General features: G+C 36.1%; 1 protein-coding gene across 1 annotated transcript in view; it reads left to right on the plus strand.

The window, feature by feature from the left end:
• The window catches only part of LRPPRC (leucine rich pentatricopeptide repeat containing), a 77,393-nt gene that overhangs the window by 38,172 nt on the left and 11,572 nt on the right, over positions 1–27,649 (plus strand). Inside the window, exons 24-31 of the mRNA XM_088527420.1 lie at positions 4,418–4,542; positions 5,140–5,246; positions 14,665–14,733; positions 14,977–15,067; positions 17,416–17,558; positions 17,684–17,771; positions 21,267–21,390; positions 24,328–24,416. Coding sequence (XP_088383546.1) covers positions 4,418–4,542; positions 5,140–5,246; positions 14,665–14,733; positions 14,977–15,067; positions 17,416–17,558; positions 17,684–17,771; positions 21,267–21,390; positions 24,328–24,416 — 836 coding nt within the window. The remainder of the gene's footprint in view (positions 1–4,417; positions 4,543–5,139; positions 5,247–14,664; positions 14,734–14,976; positions 15,068–17,415; positions 17,559–17,683; positions 17,772–21,266; positions 21,391–24,327; positions 24,417–27,649) is intronic.

Below are 27,649 nucleotides of genomic sequence, written 5' to 3' on the forward strand. Positions count from 1 at the left end.
TTTCAGCAGCTTTCTTTCAAATATTTGCAATAAAACTCTTTAAATGCTGCAGTGAAATTAAGGATGTTTGGTTCTCTTACTCCATTATTGCAATTAGGAATTTAGCATCATCAGTGCCAAAGGACAAAAGTGTCTCATTTGCCCTATGGGGACAGGACAGTGATAAGATGATTTTTCGTCAAGGATCATTGGGTCGTAATTAAGTTACATTCATGGCTATTGCTTTTTGAAGGATGATTGGTAAATGACAGGCTTCATGTGCTTAGTACGGACAGTGTTCACTAGGGTTTTTTCTCCCTCTGTCAGAAAATCCTGTTGAGTCTGATAATGTAAATGTGGCATTTTATTCTGAACAAAAGAGCAGGGAAATGAGCTATCTTGTCTAATCATTCAGTTGTTTAACACCGACTTCCAGTTTAGACTCAATTGGCTGGAAAGCACTTGACATGTGAAGTTAGTGCTGTTCGGAACGCATGTTTGAGTAAATTTTAAAGTAAGTGACAGCTAAATTGTACCTAGGGAAATTACAAAGCCTTCAACACAGTTAATTTTTTGGGGAGGATTAGTTGTAATTGCAACACCAGTCTCCTTGAAGATTCCTTAGTATAGCAAATGAACAGAAAAACATTTAGCTCTTTCAAGAGCCTGTTCTCTTTTAGCAGAATAATTTTTGTAAAGCTGATTGTACCTTGCTGAATTGATTTCCCTCCACGCTAACATCTGCTTCAGATTTGCAGAGAGGGATTTGTTGTACCAGGCTACCCGCCACCCCCACCCCAGAGAGTCCCTTTTTTCTTTCCACCTCTCTAGCGATTTCAGGTTTGAGAGCTTTTCAATCAGTAAACCCCTTAGGTAAATTGCCACTTCACTAAAGCTTTATGCATAATGTTGCAGCACTTCATTCCAATTAAAATCAATATTTGGAGTCTTATTTTTATCAGGCCGACTCTCTGGTTGGGAAAGTTGTTTATTACTATTAAAAGGGTTAGACTTAGTGCTACATTCTTGAAGCAGGAGGGGAGGGGCTTGTGGAAGCCGGCGGGCGATGTTGCATCCATGGATGTTAAATCCAGGCTCGCTGTTGGGCGCGTTCCGCAAACACCCAGGCAGCTCCGTGGCTTTGTCAGTGCAGGTAGCTCTACTGCCTGGGAGTAAAACTGCCCATGCAAATACTGTGCACTGTGGTGCCCATAGTGTCTAGGGCTTCACAGGTGTCCCAAACAGAAAGCGCATCTGAAAACTCGTGTCATCTTCACCAGAATGCAAATTTAGTTGGGAAATTAAGCCAAATAAGGACTCTTTCCTGCTCTAGGTATGGGTCAAACATAATAAGGTGATGACTGAAGCTCCTCTTGTCATTAGAAAATAATAGTGTATCTTTTTTTCCCCCCCCTTATTGAAATGTGTTCATCTAAAAATATGTGTAACATTTAAGTGTGACAGGTACTAATCCTGAATAGGTTATAACTGTGAGTGATGTAAAGAAAACTCTAGTAGTATCTAGACCACTCCAAGTGTAGCGTGACTCTTATGTCTTCATATTTTAAATACCATTTCGTGCAGACTGCCGTTGGAAGCCAGATTTTCCAGCGTGGCTCTAAGTATATTAGGGCTTTTTTCTTTTGTGACTTGATCCATGTTAATCAAACAGTAATTCTAGATCAGGCATTTAATCTAGTTAGTTATACTTTTGGGAGGAAAAAGAGCATCTTGACAAAACATCGCTGAAAGTTTTGACATGTTTAACTTATTAGCTTAAAATTTTCATTTATCAATATCATTTTTTCAAACTTTGGAAATTCTTTTCTGTGCACTTCTTTAAGTTCAAGACTAATAACATGAAATGTATTGAAATTTTATCTATACTTGAAATTTGAAGCCCACAGTAATTCATTATTATTACTGCACTTTTCTAACAGGATTGTAAAAACTTCTTACAAAGTAGTTGTTGGTAACATGCTCATATGCTTTTGGAATTAAATGCAGTTTGTGACAGCTAATACTGCAGCTTATACTTGATGTGATTTACTCAAGCTATTTTTCCTTTTAATAATAGTAAACACAATTTCATGTTAAAGACTGAACTTTTACACTCTATCGGTTTATTGCCTATTTTATAATCTATCTGTTTTATAAATGCTGTTCTCTGAACTGTTGGAGGATGTTTAGTTGTCTGAATACAGCCGAACAAATGTATCAGACTTATATAGATTCAAGGAAGTCTAGTAGACCAGTGCGTAATATATTGACCTTCTTAAATGTGTACTTATTTGTGAACCTTTGAGCAGTAGGTGCCAGTAATAAGAACACTATTTCCATTTTTTGTTACATCAGTCCTTTCCTGATTTGTTTTTTTCCCTGTACATACAGTATTAATGCCTTCAGAAGTATACATTTAAAGTCTAGAAAACTCTTAATGTTGCTGCTTGATTGACATTCCAATTACTCATTCATTTATTGATAGCTTTGACCTAAAAACAGTCACTTTAATCCTTTAGGAATACAGCCGAGACAATACTATGGCAGTTTGAGCATCAATCTGAAAAGCTAAATTTATCATTGAAAACTTTAATTTGAGTGTATAAATGTTGTTGTGTCTTCTTAGAAATTGAGTAGTTTTCTGTAAAACTGTTTTTTAAGGTATTAACTAAACTTGCATCTAAAGCAGGAGAAAAATACTGATTATCTAAAGCTTTATATCTGTCTATGGTAACTACCATAGTATTTCGCTTTTATGACAGTAATCTAGCCTGCAACATCTACTTGCAGTTTTGAAATTAACCTGTAATTTAGTCTTCACCCCAAATGACAAAAATTCAAATGACTCCATGGGGTGCCAGAAGATGCACTGTAAACAGGGCTCGGTAAGGGGGATAAGGTAGAAATCCATCATCTTAAGCTCATTTTTCAGAAAGCCAGTATTATTGAATAAAATTAATTCTTCTATGTTTTAATTTTGAAATATTCTTCTAGATGAAGATAGTAGTTCACAGTCTAGATATTCTTTGAAAAAACGAAATCTGTGCTGCAGAAGAAAATAGAACATGAAGAGGAGACCTTTGAATTTGGCTCATTCTGACAGTAATATTTTAATTTGGGGTTCAGTTGATCAATAACAAACTTGCTTCAGAAATTCAAAATGATCATTTCAAGTTTTTTTTTTTAAATGTCCTTTTAACTGCTGCTATTCAGTGGGTTTTTTTTTTTTTCCCCCTTGCCTAATTTGGCCCCCTTTGCTAAGACTTCTGAAACCTAGAGTGAAGTCTTACTGAAATATGGCCCCTTATTAGAGTTTGTATGTGACTTCTTTGTGTGATTCATTAAAATTTAAATCTTCTCTTTGAAAGAATATCTTCACATATTATCACTGTTTAAACCGTCTTTTTGTTTTTGACTGGGCTGGAATCCTTTCAAGAAAGACTTCTATTTCTTACGTCGTTTATGGTGTTAAAAGTTGCATTTGCTTTTTTATATATATATTTTTTTTTAATTCTTGATCTGATTCTTTGTGGCTTTACAGCTCATATAGTTGTGCTCCATGACATACATAGGTCAACCTTTTGGGACCTGAATTGTTTAATTCAGTGCAAAGGACATTTTTATTGAGGAGAGAGAAAAAAAAAAAAAAAAAAAAAGAAGGATTCTGACCTTTATGTAAAAATAGAAAAATACTAGTCCCACAATTGTGAGAAAAGCATGAAAATAGAAATCAAGGTGATGATTAGTAAATACTAGTAAATTATTTTGTGTGTAAAGGTATGAAGCAAGTATAAAGCGATATAACGAGCTATGGTTAACTTAGTTAAAACGCTGGAGTTCTATAGTGCAAAGAAAAATGCTATGGATAAATTTCAAAGTACTTGAAAACTGAAAATGTCTAAACAGAGATATTTGGAGGTAATATAAGGTGCACAATGTATTTATTGAGAAGAAAAGCTTTCTTTGTATTTAAGAACAGTCTTAAAAACAAAATTGCCCTGTAATTTTTACAATAACATACGGTAGAATTTAAAAAATTCAATGCAATTACATGTGTATCATTGGAATATTTTGATGGTGATGAATTAGTAGTGAACCATGATCATGCACTCAAAATTATACAGTTAAGAGCTTTAAGGATAAAACTGTACTTGTGTTTTCATTTCTGTGGCTACCTAGCATGTATAGTATTTGTGTTTAGGAAAAACATTACCTGTAGCAGTTTACTGTAAAGAATTAATTTAATTTGAAATTCATATTACAGTATACAAGTAACTGGGGTTTACTTGAAATACACTCTTTTGTATTGTACTTATGCATGAACTTTCCTTGATATTTTCAAGAAAAAAAAGTATATTCAGCATGCACTACTCAGGTTATATTTTACTTCTGTAGTATTTAGTTGCTTTTTATCTTGTGCTTTGTTTCATTCCACTAGGGATGACATGCCTGCAGCTTTCGAAGCATTAATGGACTGTTACAAGAAGCATGGCAAAATTCTGCAGCTTCATAACATCTACTGTAGACTGATAGAGAAAGGAGATGCTGATCTTCTGCAAAAGGGTTAGTTGCATATAGTCAGATCCTGTCTATTGATGATATAAAAATTTTGAAGGTTTTTCTTTCACAATCTGTATATCATTTCTTTCAAATGAAAGAAAGAAAAACCACGTGTGTAATGTGTAATCTTAAAGCAGCTAAATGATACCTACATTTTTTTCCTATGGTTTAAGGTTGGTAATAATTTTAAATACAGAGAATCCTAATGTTTAAATACTAGAGCATCAAGCTAACAGTAATGATGAATCTACATCTTTTATCTACATATTACTGTTAAAAAAAGAACTGCTTCTCATCTGTCTGAAATAGTTGTGAAGTTGGGAAATTCTTTCTCTACACAAGTAGAGTGCCATTGTATAGTCTGCCTAATTTGTTGATGGTAATAACTACAAAATACAGCACTCGCTTTTGCTCAATTGCCAAACTGCAACAGTTTATGTAATATATTGTTTTTTTTCTAATTTTGCAAAGTTTATTTCCTTAATGACTATTCCTTTTTTTCTTTTTTTTTCTCTTTGAGAATCTCACTGTTAATGTCTGGCTATGTGTTAAAATATTTCAATATGTTTAGTAAATTAATGAGGTTTATTCTCTCTTTAGTTTCAGATTTTATAAGCAGAGAATATGGTGACATGATGGCTCTTTATGATCTCTTCTTTGCCTTCTTGCAAACAGGAAAATACAAAGAGGCCAGGAAGGTCATTGAGGTGGGATTTTAACTATAGTGCTCTAATTGTGCAGCTATTTAGACTCTTAATTAGAAACATTTAAAGTTTTTAACCTTTAATTAGACTTGTTCTGATTCATGTTAATAAAATTCAATCCCAATAATGAGGGGGGAAAAAAATAGCTCGACCAGCTTTATTGTGTATAATTACAGTTCAGAAGAGACAGTCTGGTTGTATATTGAAATTGTTTCCTTACTTTGTCAAATTTGCTGTTATATATCAAAATGATATTTGCATATTAAATATCGGATTGTGGAACAATTAAATTAAACCAGCATTCCTGGGTGTAAAGTTGCTAATCCTCTTTCCGAACGAGTTCTTTGTTCTTAAAAGCACTGGAATTTAATTTGCTGCAGACCATGCTCAGATTTATTTGTAATGCTTGTCTACAAGTTAATCAGCCAAACAAGTGCTGTCTGCTACTGTTTGGCATTTAATTTAGCATTTCTTCCTTCTCTCTTTTTCAGTATAGTAAGCAGCTTATAGCAAGTGGTAGGTGACAAACTTGGTCTATTTAGGATTAGTATATTTTATCTAGACTTGATTGAAATTGTGCTTGCTGAAATTGATAAGTCAAAGGGGCAGCTGCAGAGCCTGCCCAGATTGTGATTTATTTTTAACACAGTTGTATGGTTTTTAAATGCTGCATAAGGTTTCCAGCATACATGTGGGAGGAGGGATCTTGCAGAGAGGCAGTATTTTGTCCTCTTCATTTTTATATTATGTACATATACAACTCTGACCTATTTTTTGTCTATTTTTTCCCTCGTAAGACCGAGTAGTTTTTTTCAGAATTCATTTAAAATATTTGAGATACCACTTACATTTGTTTGAATTTCTATCTAACAGAATTCTGGCATTTTATAAAATCTTTAAAGATCTCCTTGCTGAAACAGTATTGTTCCGCTATAAAAAATGCGGAGCACTACTGAAAGCAATCATTGATATTTTGTTTTGAGAAGGTTTTTTTGGACCTCATGATATCTTAAGAATGCAAATATTAATATTGAACAGAAGAAGACTCACTGAGAATTGGAGAGTATTTTTAACAGTATTAAAATGTACAGGAGGGACAAGAAGGGTAAAATTTGGTGAGAAATGGAAAAAAATAATGATAAATGAATAAGAGACTTGGTACTTTGTGTAGTTTAGCTCATGTTTTCGTCATACTCAGTTTTTCACAATACTGTGACTGTTAATTTCTTAACATTTCTTTTAATGGCTGCAGTTCAGCAGTCACAAATAGGATAGTGATTACTTTCCAAGTAAGAATAATCACAATTATTCTTACTTGGAAATTTTGTCCTCTTTAATAGGTATTTTTTCATGAAAATTGGTGATCCTAAAGTAATAGTAATCACTAACATCCAGACTTGGTTGTAGCACAGTACACTTAGTGTCTGGAAAGTAAATGGAAGTTTTGCTCTCTTATTTTATTACTTATGCTTTTTAGATTAGGATTTCTTAGTCTTACTTAGCTTCCAGAAAGTCCAAATTTGAGCTTTGCATATGCTTCTGAGAAGACATTTTAAATTCCTTTAAATTTCTGAATACAGAAATTTGCCTTTTAGGAATATTATGCATGTATTCTACCAGTAGAGGAAGCGTTAAAAAATGAATTATAACTGTACTTAAAATATAGCACATAATATAACAATATATTATTTTTTTTCTGAAAATCAAAAAAAAAAATCTTAGAATTAGTATTTCACTGACGCAGCAAGTAGCATTTATGGTTTTAACCCAAAAACAAATTTACTATTTGCTTTTGTTTTGGTTTCATTGGGAGGTTATTTTGTTGTTGAAGCCTTAATGCTTATAATGTGGAAGATGGAGTACCGGTGTTTATCCTTTTCTCTAATCCTGTGGTTTCTGCACTCAAATTCCTTCTCTTGTTGGCCAGCAGATTGGTTCTCTGTTTTCCTGTCGTGTGAAATAGTATTCAGCAAAGATGATTAAATCTGGGGTCACTTTCTATTTTTAGGAGTGAGTTGCATATTAGGCACGGATTACCTTTCAGCATTTACTTTTATCATGTGCGGCTGATTATGGTGGTCAACTGATTTTATTAATGTCATTTGCTATAAGAGAATCTCAAGGGTTAGCCAAGGCAGCAGTATAATCTGTTAAATGGAGTGGTGCACACTGAGGACCACTGCCTCAGAGTGCCCCTGCCACTTGTGGAAATGACATGTCCACTGGCTGCTTATTTGGAAACTAGTCAGAGCTGCTGCTCTTAAACATTTGGAACTCACGGCCCTGGGCTAACGTAAGTAACCAAAGTCTCAATCTTCAGTAAAATACAACTGAGTAACAATAGTAGAACTGGAAAAGGGGGAAGATTTGAGTGAGATGATAAGAATTAGGTCACAGAGTTGTGCACATATGTGGTCTGGTAGCAAATGTGTTCTCATTTTGATATCATCTAGCCAGATTTTCTCAGACATCTTGGGTAGTTTTTCATGCATACTGTTCCAGAGCTGGTAAATACTCATAGAACCTGGAGTCAAAAAATTTCTTGGGCCAGCACTTTGCCATCTATGTAAAAGATCAGGGAATTTGCTAGAACCAAATGCCTCTATTTGCCATGCAAGCCATAGCTCCTTCCATGTTATCAGAACTGGGAAATTGGGATTTATGTGTGTTTAAGTACTCCTGCAGTCTTGCAGCAGGAGTACTTCAAGCAATCAGTGCTTAAAATGTGTTTAAAAAAGTCTGAACTATGTTTTCAAGAAGTAAAAAGCACTTGACACCCATGATTAAAATAGACTAAGTTCTGTACTAGTCATGAATCCATTTGTGATTGGAATCAGCCTCCATCAGAAGTAGAGGTTAACTGCATAAGATATGAAGTAAAAAGTAAGTAAACTATCAAAAAATTTGTATATTCAGATATGAAGTCCCTTTAAAAACAAGGCGCATTATCACAACTCCAAAGAAAGAAATAAAGGAGAATGGAGTGTTTTACCTTACACAGTTAATCATTTTGATCGCTTGCTGTAAAAGCGTTGACCAGCGTCTTTAATTTTTAATCTCTTCCGGTGCCTTAACAGGCTGAGGTTCCTGGTTCTGAGCTTACTGTATGAATGTGCAGGAAAGCGGTAGCTGGGGTTTGGGATGGCTCCGTGGCGCAGCCGGCAGGAAGCGGCTGCAGCCGGTGCCCAGCGCGTGGTGCGGGCGGCCCTGCGACAGCCCCTGTGGTAAAGGTCAACAGCCACATCCAAAACATCTCACCACGGGCAGAAGCTGCCGGAAACTTCCTGCCTCTTCCGATAACCCCATCCATCTTGTTAGGTAACCCTTTCCTAAGAGGGTTCTTGAGAACTTCTCAAGAAGTGTATAATGAATTATGGTGGAAATCTTTTTCTGAAGACTCCCATGAGTCAAGTAATCTGTCTCCTCTGTTAAAAAGCACTGTCCTAATATTATGCATCACCATTCAGATCATTTGTTGGAAGGGCAGCTCGCTTGTGTCTTCAGAGGTTACGTATACATGGCATTGCCTATCGACTTGGATAGTTTTCTTTTAAGTGAGCTAAAAATACTCCCTAAGATAGTTTTTGGATTAAAATGTGAATATTTCCTCTTTTCATAGAACACATTTAAAAATATTTAAAAATAACAAGCAGGCAGCTCTGAAATCTTCTTTCATTTTCTTTCATTTGTGCCCCTACACTTGTCCAAGAATCTGTAAACATAATTTCTTCTTTTCCTAGACCTTTCTAAGAAGGTGCATGATAGCATTTATTTTAATACTCACTTTTTGTAAGCACTGTACTGTCAAGATAGGATTTCTACAACTTTAATTTTATTCTTTTTAAGGTAAGGAAGATGTTGCGGGGTGAGGAGATGTAACATGGGTAGCAAAATACTTACACAAAAAGCAGGTTTTGAATCACTGGTATTTTTAATCACTCGAGAAGCTTATTACTCTCCTGACACACACTAGGAAGTTTGTAGCAAAGCTAGGCTTTCTTTTTATTACAGATATTTATATGGTTATTTATTACAGTTACAATCTTTCTAGATGAAATGTTCAATGCGATAAGAAGTTAAAATGATTCCTCCAGTAGAAGAGTTACAGCTCTTGTTTCTGTCTCATTTGTAGTTTTCCTGCAGGGGAAGGCAGAGAGGTGGTTGTGCCCGAGAGAAACGGGGGGCAGAATTGCTGTAAAAATTGGGCTATGCAGGGTTGCTACTGCAAGGGGAACCTCCCCTGGAAATTCGAGTGCATAGTGCACAGCTTCAGAATTCCTTTTATCAGGATCAAACTGTGGATAGTTTTCTTGTTCTCTACCCTATAGTTAAATATTTTGTACTTTATCTCACTAAAAAAATGTGTTTGTGAAGTATTGAGAGATAAATGAATAGGAAATCATTTTCCTGCAGTGTCTTTCCAATGTGAGTAAGAGTTTAAAAAAAAAAAAGAAAAGAAGTTACATCTTAAATTTCAACGGCAAATACAGAACTATTTGGAGTGAGTCTGAAGTTTAAAATACAGGAATATATCCATCAACAGATGTCAGGTTAATTCTGGAGGTAAATAGATTTAAGCAAAGAATTGTGACATACACTCTCAGTAGACCTCAAGATACCAATTGCCATTGAATTTAATCTACCATAAAACAATCGAGAGTATTTCTACTTGATATTGAGAGATTACAACCCTCTTTCATCCAGATTGGTTTTATAAAAAAATCTACATCATAAAATTGAGTTTTGCTGATTTTATGCTGGAGATAAAACTATTGGAAGAAGATGCTTTCTTGATTTGGAGCAGCAGGATTTAGGTTTTTAATGTGTGGTTTAATGATTGAGCTACATAGAGTTTTTGGTGCAGTTGAGAGGAGAGATGATTAGAACAAAATATAAATGGTTCTGAAAGCTTAATGCAAATTGTAATAGAAAGGTAGCTATAGATACAGTGGTCTGGGACTGAGGAGTAGTTAATACAGAGATGTAATAGCTTTTATTAGAGTAACTGTATACAGCTAGGAAGGAGGGGAAAGGATGAAGAGCTTTCAGGCACACAAGCCCTATAATTACAAGAAAAGATTATTTTTTTCTTATTACTGTGTCCCATTAGTCTAATAAAAGTATTACTTCTCCCTGTGGAACTGGACTCTGATACAGCTATTATATTTTGTTTTTGTTCATGGATGTAGGTGTGCGTTAGGTCAATATGTGTGTGTTGGTTTAGTGCATGTTGTTTAGAAGTTATGGGGATTTGGAGGGGGGCGTTGTTTGTTTGTTTTAATGTAGATTAATTTGTTTCAAGTAAATTTTAGTGAGTTGTAAATTTTTGCTACTGGTAGAAAAGCAAAGGGAGATGACTATTGAACAACTTCACAAAGAGAGAGTCTTTGAAAGATGGGGTCATGGTAAGAGGCATGCATCCTTTCTTAGCCCTGGGGAATTTTTATTAGAGAGAAGATAATACTGAGTTTATAATGCTTTTAGGTTTCATCATATAACCTAAACCATAAATCCACATTGAAATGCAAAGAACACATTTCGGAGTCCTAAACAACTTCGATGAATCCATTTTTTGAGAAGGGTTTTTGCATATTTTTGACTTCACTCTTTCTTTAAGCACAATTACTTTTTGTGAACTTCTCTTACTGTTTAATGAATTTGTAGAGTAATATTGGACTTCATAATTTCTTTCAGCAATCTTATTGTGAAATTTGGGGTATTCCAAAGATACATAAAAATTCCTCAGACTCACTTGTCATCAGTAAGGCTGATGTTTAAAGCCTTTTCCTACTTATTCATTGATTTGTGGAAGTGAGGAATTTGGCCGAGAGTTAGCATAGAGTCAAGCAAGTGTTAAGTTACTAGTATTCAGTGCAAAATAAACCTTGTTCAATAGTGTAGCTGTGCAAAAGTATTTCTAGCTTCATTGAAATGTCATGGAGTTTGTGAGATATTATAGAAACTTTTGTGGAATCAAGGAAAAAAAATCTATTTTTAAATTACAAACTTGCCATCACCTGTTATTTTCAGTGATGGTCATGTTGAAGAGAACTGTTAGGAATGACATACATCAGTTCCTATAGCTGTCTATGTAAGGCTGTCTGTCTGGAAAAGGAACAAATTTTCTTGCACCGCATTGCTTTGGCATCTAAATCTCGGTAACTGGTTCTGGTACTGGGAACATAAGTCTGTAGCGGCTGTGATGTGACTCATTGTGAAACTTCCTTCTTCCTTAGCAGCATTGGCTGTCTCTTATTATTACTGGATTATTCAGCTGCAAAAAGAGGGATGAATAGAGCTGTCTGTCCAAAAAAATGCCACCAAAGTGCAGTACTGATGGGGTTTATAAAATTACATTGTTTCTTTTGAATAGTCTTAGTCAAATGGAACTGTCCCTTAAAAAGAAGTTATATGGAGTTTGTTGGGAAGAAAGTAAAAGACTAAATATGAATAACTATATGTTTTCTGTCATTGTGAAGGAGTAGAATAAGTTGTCAGGAAGGTGACTAGAGTGTGTAACACTTAGTTTGCCAACCAGTTGGGACTGAGCCAAACATCAGAAGCAATAGCTATGTGGAGGTGCAATGCTGGATGGTTAAAACAACACAATAATCATCTTCACATTCCTATATGTATGTGAAAAAAAAAATTCTTGAATAGAAGTGCAGAATAAAATTTCAGGTGAACCCTTCCACGGTCCATCTGAAATGATTTTTTTCTGGGAAAGATAAGAACCCATGGGGTATTTTCACCAGATTTTTTTTTTTTTTAGTGCAGAGTGGTTGAGGAGTGGAAGGTTTTACCAAAAGTGTTGTGGGTTCTAGAGGCAACCAGAAGAGTCAATTGGGAGAGGAATCCTTTACTAGAAACAGTCTAAACCACTGAACCACGAATAGCTGGGGAATGGGAGAGCATTGGGGGAAGCATGGCATAGGTTTGCCTCCATTTTGGGTTCTCCTATAGACATCTGCTTCTGAGCACTGTTAGAAGGATAAAAAGCTAGCTGAACCTTTGGTCTGGTATCGTACAGCTGCTTTATATTCCAAGAAAATTTAAAAAACCAAACTGTGCAGGTTTAGCTTAAACACTGTATGAACTGTTTGAGACTCTCAGTAGTTATTCTGCTCTGTAAAGTGGTGAATTTATTTAAAATGCAGAAAAAGACAAAATATAGTAAAAATATTAATAAACTCAAAATTATAGCTCTATTGAAACAGACAAGAGCAGAGTTTTAAATTAGAATTGGAAAGAGTAATTAGAGTAACAGATTTTTACCAAAATTTTATATAGTTCTTGCATTTTTTGTTCTCTCTTTTAGCCTGCTATATTGTGGCAAGGCAGCTTCCTGCTAAATGTAATGTTTAAAATTCCCTAAGATGGTAAGGGATAAGCTACAAATATGGACTATCAGGCAAGCCCTGGAGATTTAGTTAATCTGACCTAGATGTTCTTTTGATGATTGAGACCTGCAGTATGTGAAAACACTTCTCAATTTCAAAATGAAACACAAGGATATCTGTTGTATAACTCAGCTGTCCGTGTAGTGACAGACGCATCAATCATTTCTGAACAGGAAAGGATTTACTATAAAAAGTTTGTAGCTTTGGAGCTGTGGAGTTCATTGGCATTCGGATCAGCAATGATATTGGAAGTTGTAAGTGAATTCCGCATGTGAATTTTGCCATGTCCCAAAGAGGATTAGCTACAAATGCAAGCAACATACTATTTTCTTTTTCATTTTCAAGAGCCTGTTGTGTAAGATGTTAATTCTTGACTCCCTTTTCAGCATATTTTATGTATAATGGCTCAGCGGAGCTTAAAAAGCACCAAACAGTTACCTATAAACGTGAATAATGGGGATAAACACAATTTCACTTTGCAGATAGTTTGGTTTTTTGGTTTGTTTGTTTTTCCATTTAGATTTTATCTTATGCCAGTTTTGAATACATGAGAAGCCAGTATTTTTCTATAACCCCTAGTTTGACAACTGTTTTTCCAGTACAGTGAAATTCAAGGCTGTGCATGTTCAGGACCTGGGTTGGGGGATTAGTGCCCTGACGTTTGAGGAGGGGGACTTGCTTGTTTGGTTGGTTTTAAACTCCTTTCCATGAATGCAAAAACTGGTTTGGATGAGTGACGGTGAGGATGATAGACCCTGATATTTACTCAGCAAAGCACAATTTCCTACATCTCTAGCTAACTTTAATATTTTTAACTGAATCTTTATGTGCTGGTTTCCTGGTGTAAGTTGAATTATCTCAGGAAGAGCTAATTGGTAATTACAAAAGATTTACAAAATTACGCTTTTACAAATTCAGGTGTTTGAGGAGATGACAGGGAAAAGTATATTATTCCTGTGTGTCAAAAAGCCAGAAGATACATTAGCTCTTCTATGGTAATTGTTTGCACTTTTTTGGAACAGAGATTCAGTATTTTTGCAGCTTTTGTTCAAACTGCCTTTTGCCTTTTTTTTTTTTTTTTTTCTTTTCCCTCCTCCCAAAATAGTGTTCAAATTGTAGAAATTGCACTTTATAACAGAAGAGATTTCTAAACAGCCAAAGCCCTTCAAGAGTCAGAGGGGTAGCATGCTTCTATATCAGGATGAGCAGGAATTTTCTTGGAATCACTTTCCTGCTGTATTAATGTGAATCTAGACCCCTGAGCTGAAAGCAGAGTCCTCTCTTCCATGAGTGGTCTTTGTGCTGAAAAAAGACAGTGATAGAGAAAGAAAGCAAATTTGAGTGGAAGTGAGGAAAAAGAGGTTTGCACACAATTGTTTTTCTATAATTTTAAAAAATGCTATTGAATTAGGCAGTGGAACACCTGAAACATTTTTCTTTAAGAATTGTAAATTTTCTTAAAATATGTTTAAGATATGTTACTGTTGAGAGTGGATAGACTGATGTATTTGTGGTGGTCTGTTATAGTAGGTAGAGCTTCCAAAGACTTAAAACTTATTAGAGAATATGTATTGTGTGGCTCTAGTTCACTCAAAGGAATGGATAAGCAAAGGCTCATCTAACCAAGGAAGGTTAATGACAAACATCTACAGCATATTAAGTATATTATGTCATTTTCTTTGTAGAAATACTCAGAGTAAGATTCTGTTCTTCCCTGGAACAGGAATTTCTCAGTTAGTACACCTAGCATTTGCAGTTGGTTACAGTGCGGTTACTACTCTGTATTTAATTATCTTTTTCTTACTGAACAACAATAAAAGAAGTCAAAATGAAAAAATAAATATCAAAATCTCTCTTAAGTGGAACTTGATTGTTTATGAGCTCGTGGTCTCATTCATATTAATGTGTGCTCTCGTTTTGACTACATACTACATTTTGACTACATATTTAGGATGTTCTGATGATGTTCTAATTGAAGTTTTTGTTCTGTTTTGTTTTCTTCTGGAAATGTTATTTTGCAGACTCCAGGCTTGAGAGCACACTCAGGAAGGTTGCAGTGGTTTGCAAAAAAGTGCATCTCATCTAATCAGGTACACGACACTTCTTCATAACTGGAACTGTATTCCAAGAATAACTTTGTGAAAGGACATGAGTCATGCTGTTGTGAACTTAATCTTGTTTGTAAACACTGGTGTATATTTAAAAAGAAATATTATATTAGTTGAATGTACCGATGAGTACATGCATATGTATGTGCATGTAAGTGCATATAACTAGAGAAATAATTGTTTTGGCTGAGTTTTGCAAATTTTCTTTCTTGTTTCTTTTCGAAGATGGAGATTTTGGAAAACTTGGTAGAATTAACTCAAAATCTGTTTGAGTGTGATAGAGATGAGATGTACTACTGTCTCCTTCAGCTGTGTGGTAAGTTAACAACTGATCTTGTTGTAATCCTCATTAATTTGTTTTGTTATAGCTGGAAATTGGAAATAACCCTGAATCGAAGAAGAGACAACCTGATGTAGAATTAGTATGGGTACAATTTTGATGCTTCTTAGGTGGGAATGTTCTGAGTTGAGTTCTGCATCTGCAGACCTCAACATAGCAGCATCACAGAACTTACACAGTACAAGTCTTCCATACCATGTTGTCATGTTCCGATTTAATTTGTTTGTTTTAATTTGGAATATGCTGTAATTAGATATGATTTTGAAAGGTGATGATTTTTTTCTATTTACCTAACCAACTACCACCTAACTTCAGTATTATGCATGAGCAAAACTGGAGCAAAATTTTTTTGAGTGAAAGTTGGGGTTTTTTTTCTCTCTCTGTTTTTTAGTGTATTTTTTGTATCATACATTATAACAAACTAGCATTAGATTGCCGTGAACTTGAGAATGATTACATGAAATGTAGTGTCCTATATATTTATTAAGGAAAAAATCAGTAATTTGATTTAATGGTTCAAGGGAAAAATCACATCCAAGTTTAAAAGAACTTTAGGCTGTTCCTTGTTCATATTCTTGGTTAATTAAATTAGAACGTCATTTTTCTAGATAAAATACTATTACAGACTCCTTTCCATTTTCATATTTCAAGAAGGGTTTCCCCCTTGGACTTACCACAAGCAGAAGAGATGTTTGAGAGGAGAGAGAGAAGGCTGGGGGTCCTATGAGAACTTTTTCTTTATGTTCCTTCTTATTTTTCAAGCAGCCTAACAAAGCATCAAAAGCCAGCTGTAGCATCACTCAGTTCTGGTTTTCTGCATACTGGTTCCCCATCATAAAGTAACTGGGCCTGAAAAACAGTCTTGTCTCAACAGGAGGGAGGCCTCCTATTTCTTCACAAGCAGCCCGTTCCCCTCCAGCAGTGACTCAGTCTGACAGTCTGTCTGCTGGGAAGAGAATCTAAGAAGATACAGTTTATCAAATTCTGTCACACAAATTCTTCAGTCAGCGAGAAAAGACACAACCAATTTCATCTACTCAAAGAGGTGGAAAACGTTTGTGGCTTTCTGTCACCATGGAAGACAAAAACCATGCACACTCCTGCTTTCAACCATTTTAGCTCATCTGTCAAAGCTGCCCCATGCAGCAGTATGGAAGAGAGTTGTCAGCATGTGCATAAACCTTAACTTTAGCTCTATTTTAAGTATAGTGAAATAAAAATCTACAGTTGAGTCCAAGCTGTGATCAAAAATAATAAGAACAAAACATCCATTTAGGTAGAATCACATAAAAAATTGTGTTGGAGAGAACCTTAGAAGTTTATGTAGGGCAGACCCTTGCTTTGAGCTGGAACAACTTGAAAGGTAGATGAGGTCAAAGTCTTGTCTAGCCGAATTTTGAGTGCCTCCAAGAGAGGAAAATTTGACGGCCTCTCTGAATTACCTATTCCAGAGTTTGACCAGCCTCAGAAATTCCCTGGCTCCAATTTGTAACTGTCGGTTTTGTCCTTTACTGTGCACCCCCAAGAAGAGTCTGACCCGGTTTTCTTTACAATCCTTGATTAGTTGGTTGAAGAAAACTGGATCCCCTGTTAGCAAGTTCTTTCCAAGTCATACAAAATTCACCTCTCTCAACTTTTACTATATTTGCTTGAAAACTTCCTAAATATTTTGATGACCGAATTGGCAGTGTTGGCAGCATCTGTTTTGTCAAACCCAAAACTGGTACAATGCTCTAGATGTGTCTAAGTGCCAAATAATGGGACAAACACATGAAAAATCCCTTCTCTGTTTTTCTTTGTTTAAACTGCCATAATAATCTGTCCAGAAAAAAGGTCATCTATGTCATCCATTTCTTAAATCCACTCATCTGTCTGGCTCAAGTCACTGAGTTCACCACCTCTTTTGTAGAGCTGAAGTGAGCAAGTTTAATGCTAAGGAAGCCTTTTCTTTGACAGGACGTCCAACTTCTTTGTTTGTAGTTTTGTACAGCTTTGCATTAATTGTTATTCTTGTTGAGATCTGGTGAATCGGCCTGAGTTTGTGAGTAGTCATGCAACATTTTTGAGATTGGAGGAAAATTGAAATATTTTAGACAATTTCCCATTGATTTAAAATTGCACAATCATTTTTTTCTTTACGTATCTGCATCTTCTGATATTTTCTGTAGGCTAACAGTGAAAAGGAACATTTCAAGTTGATTCACATATAGAAATATGTGATTAATTGATGAAGTATTTACCAAAGATACCATTTCTGAATCACTCTGGATAAGTGCATATACTGTAAACATGCTTTGATTTGAAGACTTGAATCTCTTTTTCAGACAACAACGATGATTGGAGAAAGGCTGAAGCTATTTGGACTAAAATTCAAGAAGAAAATGTTGTTCCTCGTGAGAAAACATTAGTCTTAATGGCTAATATATTAGAGAGAAATGGTCAGGCTGTCCCATTTGAGGTGCCTAAGGTAATTTGAATTTAATTTGATTGGCACGTTTTACTGTGTCAGCAGTACTTTTGCATATATTTCTTTCCTTTGCAAGGTGTTAACAAACAGCATCACAGTAACTTAACTAACCTTTTGTTTTAAAGCCTAGACAGGAAGATTCTCCAAGTTCAAGTGCTGCTAATTTGGAAGAAAGTAAAATAAGGATGCTTTGCAAGAAAAATAATGCAAAAGGTAAAATGAAATTCTGGGGTTTCTGTTTTTCCCCTCAGCATTGTGTTTTTGTAAAAGGTTAGGTACAGAGCAGCAGGTTGCCAACTGTTGCTGGTAAATCACTTTGCTTGTGTTTTCCCAAGGATATCTGATGATATTTTTTGCTTCAGTAATTTGATATGAGAAGTACCAATGCAAAAATGTTTACAGTTTCATTTGAAGTGCTGGTGTTTTGGTGTTTTTAAATCATAGTATCATAGAATCACAGAATGCTTAAGGTTGGAAGGGACCTCTAGAGGTCATCTAGTCCAACCCCCCTGCACACGCAGGGTCACCTAGAGCACGTGGCACAGGACTGCGTCCAAGCGGGTTTTGAAGATCTGCAGAGAAGGAGACTCCACAACCTCTCTGGGCAGCCTGTTCCAGGGCTCTGTCACCCTCACTGTTAAAAAAAAATTTCCTTAAGTTCCTGTGGAACTTTTGGTGTTTCAGTTTCCGGCCATTTCCTCTAGTTCTGTCGGTGGCCCCCACTGAAAAGAGGCCAGCACCATCCTCCTCACTGCCTCCCTTCCTTGAGGTACTTATAGACACTGATCAGATCCCCTCTCAGCCTTCTCTTCTCCAGGCTGAACAGGCCCAGCTCCCTCAGCCTCTCCTCATAGGGCAGATGTTCCAGGCCCCTGATCATCCTTGTAGCCCTGCGCTGGACTCTCCAGCAGCTCCACATCCCTCTTGTACTGTGAGGCCCAGAACTGGACACAATACTCCAGATGTGGCCTCAGCAGGGCTGAGTAGAGGGGCAGGATCACCTCCCTCGACCTGCTAGAGATGCTCTTCTTAATGCAGCCCAGGATCCCATTGGCCTTCTTGGCCACGAGGGCACACTGCTGCCTCATGGTCAACTTGTCCACCATGACACCCAGGTCCCTCTCTGCAGAGCTGCTCTCCAGAAGGTCAGTCCCCAGCCTGTACTGGTGTTTGGGGTTATTCCTCCCCAGGTGCAGGACCTTGCACTTGGCCTTGTTGAATTGCATGAGGTTTTTCACCGCCCAGTTGTCCAGTCTGTCCAGGTCCCTCTGGATGGCAGCGCAGCCCTCTGGGGTATCAGCTCCTCCTCCCAGTTTGGTATCCTCAGCAAACTTGCTGAGGGAGCACTCTGTGCCTTCATCCAGGTCATTGAATGGACCAAGGACTGACCCCTGGGGGACACCGCTACCCACAGGCCTCCAACTAGACTCTGCACTGCTGATCACCACCCTCTGAGCTCTGCCATCCAGCCATGACACTGGTGTTAGAACTGGTGAAATGACACTGGTGTTAGAGCCATGACACTCGTGTTAGAACTGGTATGAGCTGACATCAGTGTACCTTATATGTAAGGATTACAAGCCCATATTCTGTGATTGGATTGTATTTGAGAGTCATATATTAGGGCAGACATAAGGATTTCCTGAATTTTTACGTTAGTAATTTTGGGAAATCAAAAGATACAGAATATAGCAGAATACAGTATTTTTCATTGGAAACAATGAGAAACAGACAAAATTAATTGGATGTGTTTGGTAATAATATTCTTTCTAGAAAAGTAGCCTGTGCCTTTGGTGTTACAGATGGTCAGTTGGAGAGGAGGAGGAAGTTCAATATGCCTTAGACATCTTTACAGAGTGAGAATAGTTTAAAATGAAAATGAAAAATAGAGCTGCTAATAGTCCATCGTATTTTGTGAGCTGTGATCATTGACAACATTCCTGATGTCATCTCTGTGGGCGGCCAAGTCCATTTTTGCACCCGAACAACAGGCAACAATAAGCAAAACTATGTTGGAAGTTAGCAGAACTTTTTTAGGTGTTTCTAAACATCAGAAATTCTTGTCTTAAAATGCAGGCAGACTTTTATAAGCACAAGGAGAGAGCATATCACCAGTCAGTATTATTTTTTTAAAGAAATAATTACACTGTTGTAATACATTGTCTTAGTGAAAGGGTGTTTTGTAACTGCTGAATGTGATTGCTAATCTACTGATACTTCAGCTTTCAGAAGAAAAAAATAGTCTTAATTTAGTTATGAGCACACCTTTATAAATGCTGCCGTTGCTTACGGGAGCAGCACCCTGCAACAGGCAGAACAACTCAGATCTGTGAGAGCAAGGAAGAGAATTCCAAGACCTTGCCCACCACTCACTGCTGCTGTTGCATTCTTGTTTTTTTGATTGACAATGCAATGGCTTTTGTCATGTCAAACATTAATCTCTGTGTCTCTCACACGTGCATGAAACTCAGTGATAGGTCAAGGTTGATTTAATTTTTATTGTGGCATTCCTGTTCTTTATATGTTTGTGTATATTTATTGTGACCCAAAGTGTCTGTAGCAGCTTTTGGGTTGCAATATTAACTCAAATATAACTTATCTTAAGACACTGTAAATAATGAATTTCCTACATAGTTTTTTTTTGTGTGTGTGTCTACATTTGGGGAAATTTTTAATGGTTTCTATTTGATTTAAAAAGTTCAACTAAAAGGGATATCAACAGTTTTGATTTTTGAATCAGTTTAAATGTCAACAGTGCACTGTAGCCAATGCTGTCAGTATCATTCTTGTGACAGTAACATTCAGATCATTTGGTTTCATTTTTAGTGTGTAAGGATAAGAAAAAGCAACTTCTCGCATAGCTGTTAAAGTTGTAGTACCACTCAAAGTATTTCTGTTTTAAAGATTTTTGTGACTTGAAGCTGAATTAGCAGGGTGGTTATTTTTTTTGACTTTTCTTACATGAAACAATTAAATAGCTTTAGTTGTTAAAAGATCATTTGAGGTTCTCGACACAGCTTTCTAATATTCCTTACTGCCTACATAGCAGTTTTAGCTGCATGTTTATAGCTGCATAATCTTGTTTCAGAAAAATAAATGACTGAAAAGTGTACTTATCATTTTTTCTCCTTTTTGGTAACACCTTTTCATACACTGACAGTTATTGTGAATGCATGAAATAAAACTGTTAATCAGTCAAACAAATGCAGCGTAGTTTACTTGTTAAATATCTGTATATTTGTAAATTGTATGTTTTGTATAAATCTTGTCGTAGCCAAATAATTTGATCTCCCCATATTGGAATCACCTCCTATATTATTTGTTAAATGCTGTTGTGATCATGTACTAGACACTGTAACTATATACCCCAGAATTAGGTGCTGCTTTAAAAATCCTGAGTCTTCCCCTTCTAACCAGTTGTGTGAATATTTAAGAAACAGCTACATATAGAAAAACAGCAGCAACACGGTTTGTTTTGGGGAGAAGGGTGTTTAGTTGTTAGGTAAAAGCAGCTCTGAGCAGGCTGCGAACAACCAGTTTGGGCGCAAAGATGTAACAGAAGGAGAAATAGATTAAGATGGAGCTTTTCAATGAGAGAAAAAAAAAAGATAGCTGCTTTTTATGTTTAACATCATTGCGATCTGACACTTTATTTGGGCTCTTCACTTTTTTTTTTTTTTTTTTTTCCTTTTTTTTTTCTTGTTTCAGAGGCCTACAGCATTTTCCAGGAAACGAAAGAGAGCAGAGAGTTTAACTATCGTACTTACATCATATTAATAAAAGCACTGTTGTCACAGGGTCTTATTGAAGAAGCCATGCAAGTAAAACACATGTAAGACTTTTCTTTTTTCATTTTGGATTTTTTAATTGTCTTTATTTTTGTTATTATTCATGTAATATGTAATATTATGTAATATTTTTATGTAATAATTACCGGATCGATTTCAGGTAAATCCTAATCCTTTAAAAGGCAAATGGGCCATGACTGGGAGCTAGACATTTTGCTAGGAAATACACCTACACTTCATGGGACAGTTTTTTAAATAAAAAAAATAATAATAGGGGAGTGGCAGTATGTACTGCCAATAAACCATTTCAGCTAGCAGTATCAACAGGTTGACTTGGCATCAGAACTGGACATGTATCCTTGGGATGTCTTCCTCCTTCCCTGTAGAGCAGTACCCAAATGCACAAGATTCTTGCACTTAACGACCCCTAAGCTTTCCCCTCAGCCCACATTGCTGCTCGTAGTCTGCCCTACGCAATTCCAGAACATCTTGGTAATGCAGGGAAAGATTCTTCAAAGAAACTTCAAACTTTCTATCAAAGGCTTGTGCATGGGCTGAATGTTTCCATGCTCATCACCTCCAACAGTCCTGTAAGGAAGATGTGCAAAATATCACAGGTGTTACCAGCAGCAATTTGCAGTTTGAAAGAGCAGAGAAAGTAGTAGTTTGTTTCCAGTGTTCTGATGAATCAGAGTTCCCACTACAGCTGATAAGAAAAATATTCTTTAATATCTTCATGTAAAGTGGAACGGGGAGATTTGAGGACTAAATCAAGTTTGAAGTGTGTTTTTAAGGACTGGAAATATACCTAAGAAACGTCAAGATATTTGAGGAAAATGCAAAATTTCTATTCTTCATCACTAGTCAGAGCCAACCGTAGTAGTGCCTTTGTGCTTTTCAAAACACTCATATGCATAGAGCACAGAAATGCCAAATAATAACATTCTAAGAAGCCTGCAGCAGTTTGATTTCACCTGTAAAGAGAAGACAGAGCATTCTTAATATAGGTAGTGTTTATGGTGTTTATTTGTGTATCTGTTTTCTTGTAAGTCATGCTTACATTAAGCATTTTGGAAAAAAATAACTTTCAAGTTTTAAATTATTCACTGATTGCGTGTGTACATACAGATGGGGAAAAGCAAATCTGTGTGTTTCATACATATTTCTGTATGCTTGACAATTTTACCAACCTCACATTACAAAGAGATAACTCCTACAAAGCCTAAATGTGTGCAGTGGCCTGAAACTTGTGCAACTCCTAATATTTTCATAAAATATATGAAAGCTACCTTCATTTGTGTAAGCTAACATCTTTCTCTTTGTACTCTGCTTGAAGCCAAACTTGAGATTTAAATAATATTTGGAGAGCCTGAAGGTGTTTTATTAGCAGAATGCGTATTAGCATAGGCAACAAAATAAGTAATTTTTGTCTTTAGAAAAGGGTTAGATGATTTTAAAACTTGGTTTCTGTTATCAGAACTGAGAAACATTAATGAGGAAGTGATTTTGTTGTAGACAGAAATTGCACTTCTATTCAGCATTTGGGGAAAAAAGAAAAAGCCCTAGCAGGTTGCTGATCTGCTGGTGAACCCCTATCTGGTTGTTCGGGGATTCTAGTTAGTTTTAGGGAATATTTATTGCATTTAGTCCAAGAACTTTTAAATAGGAATTTAGGAGTATTGGAATGATGGATTAGTTCTGTAATAGTAGCTAACATCTATTTAATCACACTGAAGATTGGAAGATTGGAGAAAGTAAATCCTTTGTTATATGTAATTTACAGTCTCATGCATGAATTGTTGACTTAAGGGCTTTGACAGATGGGACAAAGGAAAAAAAAGGCGGAACTGAGCAGTGGGTGCTTAGGCAGGGATTAAGAGGATTGGTTGGGAGAGTAAGAAAATCCTGAGTCCAGTGACTGCATATGTGAGCCTGGGAGGCTGAAAGTGACTGAGAGGATAGTCATATTGTGTGCTATGGGAAGGATTTTCTTGGGATTGAGGAGAATAATTTAGCAATGACCCTGCTTACCTCCCAATCCGCTCAGCATGCGAGTTCAAGTAGGTAGGCTGCTCAGTTGTTTGCCACAAGATGATCAGTGAGGTTTATCTTGATTGCTGATATGGTAAATGGCAATGCCCTGCTTTTCTGGGCAGAGATTTTGTAATCTAGAAATGAACATTTGTAAAGTTATCCTGCTATATTAAAAACGTGGCTCTGTGTCATGTAGGAAGTGGAACCTTTTGTAGTAAAAAATAAACGTGATTGCTGGTTACTCTCCTTTGACTAATTTCCGTAGTCGTAGTTCCTGAAAAGCTTTAATGGTGTTATTAAAGCGCAAGTTCTCTTTACTATAGATGTGCAAAGTTTTGGCTTGTGGGAGATGGAGACTTGATAAGTGAAATACAATTTTAACATGGCTAAGGCAGCAAATGTAGTATGTTCCCTTTAAAAACTGTATACATCTAGATGACAGAAATTTTGAAAATTAATCAACCAAATGATATGGTGTTAGTTCATAATATGCTTTAGTTTATGTTTAAAATATACAGTGCTGAAAATAAATGTTTCATTTTTTATTGCTGAAAGAATAGTTTTACATTTTATAATTATGGTGACTATTGAAAAAAGAAGAAAAAGTATCCAGCTTAGGATACAACAGAACAATGCAGGGCATGCAGTTATTTTAGTCATCTAATATGTCAGCATTCAAGAATCTGAACCGATTGTTTAAAAAAAATCTTGTACTTTGTTTCTTTTGTTGCTCACTTCCAACTTTGTCATCTGTCAGAATGCAAAAAAAAATTATCCTTCTATAACCATTGACAGGATAACACAAAAGCTGTCTCCAGGTCGATATTTTGCAGCAATATTTTTAACATACGAACAGTAGTTTTTATAATTTCACCTTGGTGCTCAACCATTTATTATCGTATCAGAAGCATGTCAGTAATTCCTTTCTAAATGTCTGCTTCTTTTAGTGCTGAGACCCACATCAAGGGCTTCACACTGAACAGTGCTGCCAGCAGCCTCCTCATCATATCGCAAGTTAGGCGGGATTATTTGAAAGGTATGTCACAATGCTTGACCTTTACGTCACATTAATGCCTCTGCAGATTTTTCTTGTAACGCCCTTCGAATACTTGGATAAAGGAGTCCATTTAGCAAATTACCTGCTTATCAAGAGCCTTTTGTGGTAGCTGAGAGACGTAAATTACTGTACATGCATTTATAATACAGCTTGAATATGAATGTACTTGTCATTTGACCACTTAGTCCAGTTTCCATTCCATTTAACACAAGATGGGTTTTCTTAAGATGAATCACAGCTCTTCAGACATGCAAAATTTGTGCTCCAGAACGAGAGAAAGTACAGGCTTTCAAGTGCGTTAAAATTCACAGCACAAGTCATTTTGCTTTGGAAATTAACATACTTTAGAGCATCTGAAACAATTCCCAGCAGTTGTTTCTTGCATATTGTGGTGCTTGTGTGAGATACCAGATAAGTTAAATTGAGTGTTAAATGTGCAGGATTGTGCGCTAAATGATTATAATATTGATTTAAAAACTTAATCAAATACTTTTTAATAGTTCTCAATACCAACAATAACAATTATATTCTTTTTTTTAAACTATAATCATAATGATAGTAATGGCAGATGAAGAGTGTCAAAGGGTAGAACAAGATGGTGGCCAAACTTTTTTGTTGTGCTACTTTAGTTCTCAGCATCAGTTGTTTTGCAGTCTTTAGTTCTATGGTCCTACATTTTACCTACTTGTTCAATTCTTCTGTAGAACTCTTGTGAGAGGAAAACTGCAAGCTCATAGTTTCACATGTAGCACTACAACTTTTATCTCTGTACAAATACAAGTACAGAATGTTGATACATATTTGCAGCAATTTCTTTAAAAGTTTTAAATGTTCCTTTAAAAGGAACTGCATCTGAATAAAATGTATTAAACCGAATTAAACCTCATAAGAGAGAGCAGGGAAAAAATCATTTTTGATCTTGCTATTAATTAATTTTAATTTATTCCTGTGCAGTTATGATAGTGTATTCCCATGTAATATCAGCTACATTAAAATATTCTGACAAGCATTTAGGTACATCTTCTCGCTTGCATTCTTTCCTGCAGCTGATAAACTTGTCTTTCAAATTCCTTCCCCATTCAGTCACCAGTCTGATGTCACTTCCAGGTATTGGAACTGAAGTAGACTGAATTAGACTGAAGTATTTGTGGGGAATGCAGTTGCTTCTCTTGCTGCTGTCAAGTCCTCACGTTTTGCAGCTTTCAAGTCCTCTGCCTGACAGTCCTGTTTGATTCTATTCTAATCAACCTTCTGCTTTTTCCTCTGTTTCCTCTGTCCAATATGACACTAAAATGTGAATTCCTCCCAAATACTACAGCTAAAAATTCTCTTCAGAACATTACTGATATTTTTGTATTCTGGCAATCTCTATCTATGACCCTTTTTAACCAGCATCCTAGATGTCAGCCTACTTCAACCCTGTCCAGAGGCTACTCTAAAAATGTTACTTTTTGCACAAGGCAAAGTTTCTCAATAAGTGTCTTGAATTACGTGGGTTTGTACTGTTTCTTTGATGTTTGTGCATTGACATTGAGCAGACTTCTCTTTCATAGTTAAATTGAATACCCAGAATGATCCTTGTTTCTATTTTCATATTAAAGAGGCTGCTTCTCTTTTTGAAAATGACTCCCTGAAAATGTATATGGGAAGCCACTATTTGTCTCAACCGTCAGGGTCATTTTCTGATGCCCATCAGTTACCCAGAAAATTTTAAGGAAAACTTTTTGTTTGTTTGTTTTTTCTCATCTTACACTGATGCTTTCTGTTTGGCCTGCATCCTGTGACACCAAACAGACCTCACAAGCTCTCACTTCTGCAAAACTTGTCTGCTCTGCCAAATCCTTGTGTAGTTTGCCATCATTCTTTGCTGTGTAGCATGCTACACAGTTACATAAGGAACAACATAAACCTTTGTATCCTCAAAGGAACTCTAATACCTTATAGCAAAAACTCAGTTAAAAACAGATTATGTGAAGAGTGAAATTTTGAGTTTCGTGGTTTGGAATTTGCAGGCATTGTAGGTAAGCCTTTTAAGAGGAAAAAACATTAGGTTTTCACAAGCCCGCAGTTACCTGCTCTTAGCCGTTGAAATATAATGGGGTTAAGTTATGGACTTGCCCTAGAAGTAAGGAGTGCTTTTTGGCATTTTTACATAAGCACATAAGGACACCAGCAGAATATCTGGCATGCTACCTGTGGGTAGTTTCGTGCAGTAGTGCTGCATGCATCTGGCTTCTGACTCTATCCTTCGTTATAGAGAAAGCCAGTTATGTTTTGCTGAGGTCCCTGCTCGTGATCAGGAAGGAATTGGAAATTAGCATGTGTTTAAGTTTGGGGGTTTTTTTAGATTCTGGGAAACTTGTCTTTTTTCTTCCTTTTTTTTTTTTTTTTTTTTTTCTTCCCCCTTCTTTTTTTTTCCTCCTAAACAATAAATAAAAAAAAAACTGAGGACAAAGAGGAAATTTGCTGTGAAGATTAGGTATACAGGATGTTTTTTCTTCCAACCTTTCCCCTCTTTCTCCTGTACAAGGTAATACTTGGTTTCTTTAATACCTGCATATTGAATTTGAATGTTAATGCTGTGGAGCTCAAGTGGGTGTATATTATGTTGGAAGTGTTATCCCTTGGTATTATAATTATTATCTGTGATTAATCCTGCCTGTGCTGGTAAGGAGTGAGAGGTTTTTACCAGAGGGGCTTGCCTTTATGTATGCGTGTTTGCTCACGTATAATGTCAACTGACAAGAATCTTAGTTAAAGGAATGAGAGTGACTGTATCTGCATTGGATTTGGGGAGTTTGTGGCGAGCAAGTTATTCTGTGGTTTTAACATAGGCAATTGCTGCCATTTAAAATGGTGTCTGTGATAATTGTCCAGTTTTTGACTTTATTTTCATTTTTATATGGAGACATATGCACCACATATGCATTATGTGGTTTAATTTAATATTAAGTGTTGGTAAATAAACTTTTGAACATTTAGGATGTCAAATCTGAATATTAGGCTTCTGCATTTTAAATAATGAATTAAACATTAAACAAAATCTTTGTTCTCAAATATGTCATGCCTTTGGTGTCCAAAAGAAAATTCTTTATAGCTTGTTTTGATGAAAAAAATAGACCGAAAATGTCATGGCTGTAACTAAGGGTGTAGGGAGGGCATTTATAACAGAGCTGCTTCCTTTGAACTGCATATTAAAATAAAATAATTAC

This window comes from Tinamus guttatus, unplaced genomic scaffold (assembly GCF_059628265.1).
Source record: "Tinamus guttatus ecotype Peru unplaced genomic scaffold, ASM5962826v1 Tinamus_guttatus_pri_ptg000286l, whole genome shotgun sequence".
NCBI lineage: Eukaryota > Metazoa > Chordata > Aves > Tinamiformes > Tinamidae > Tinamus > Tinamus guttatus.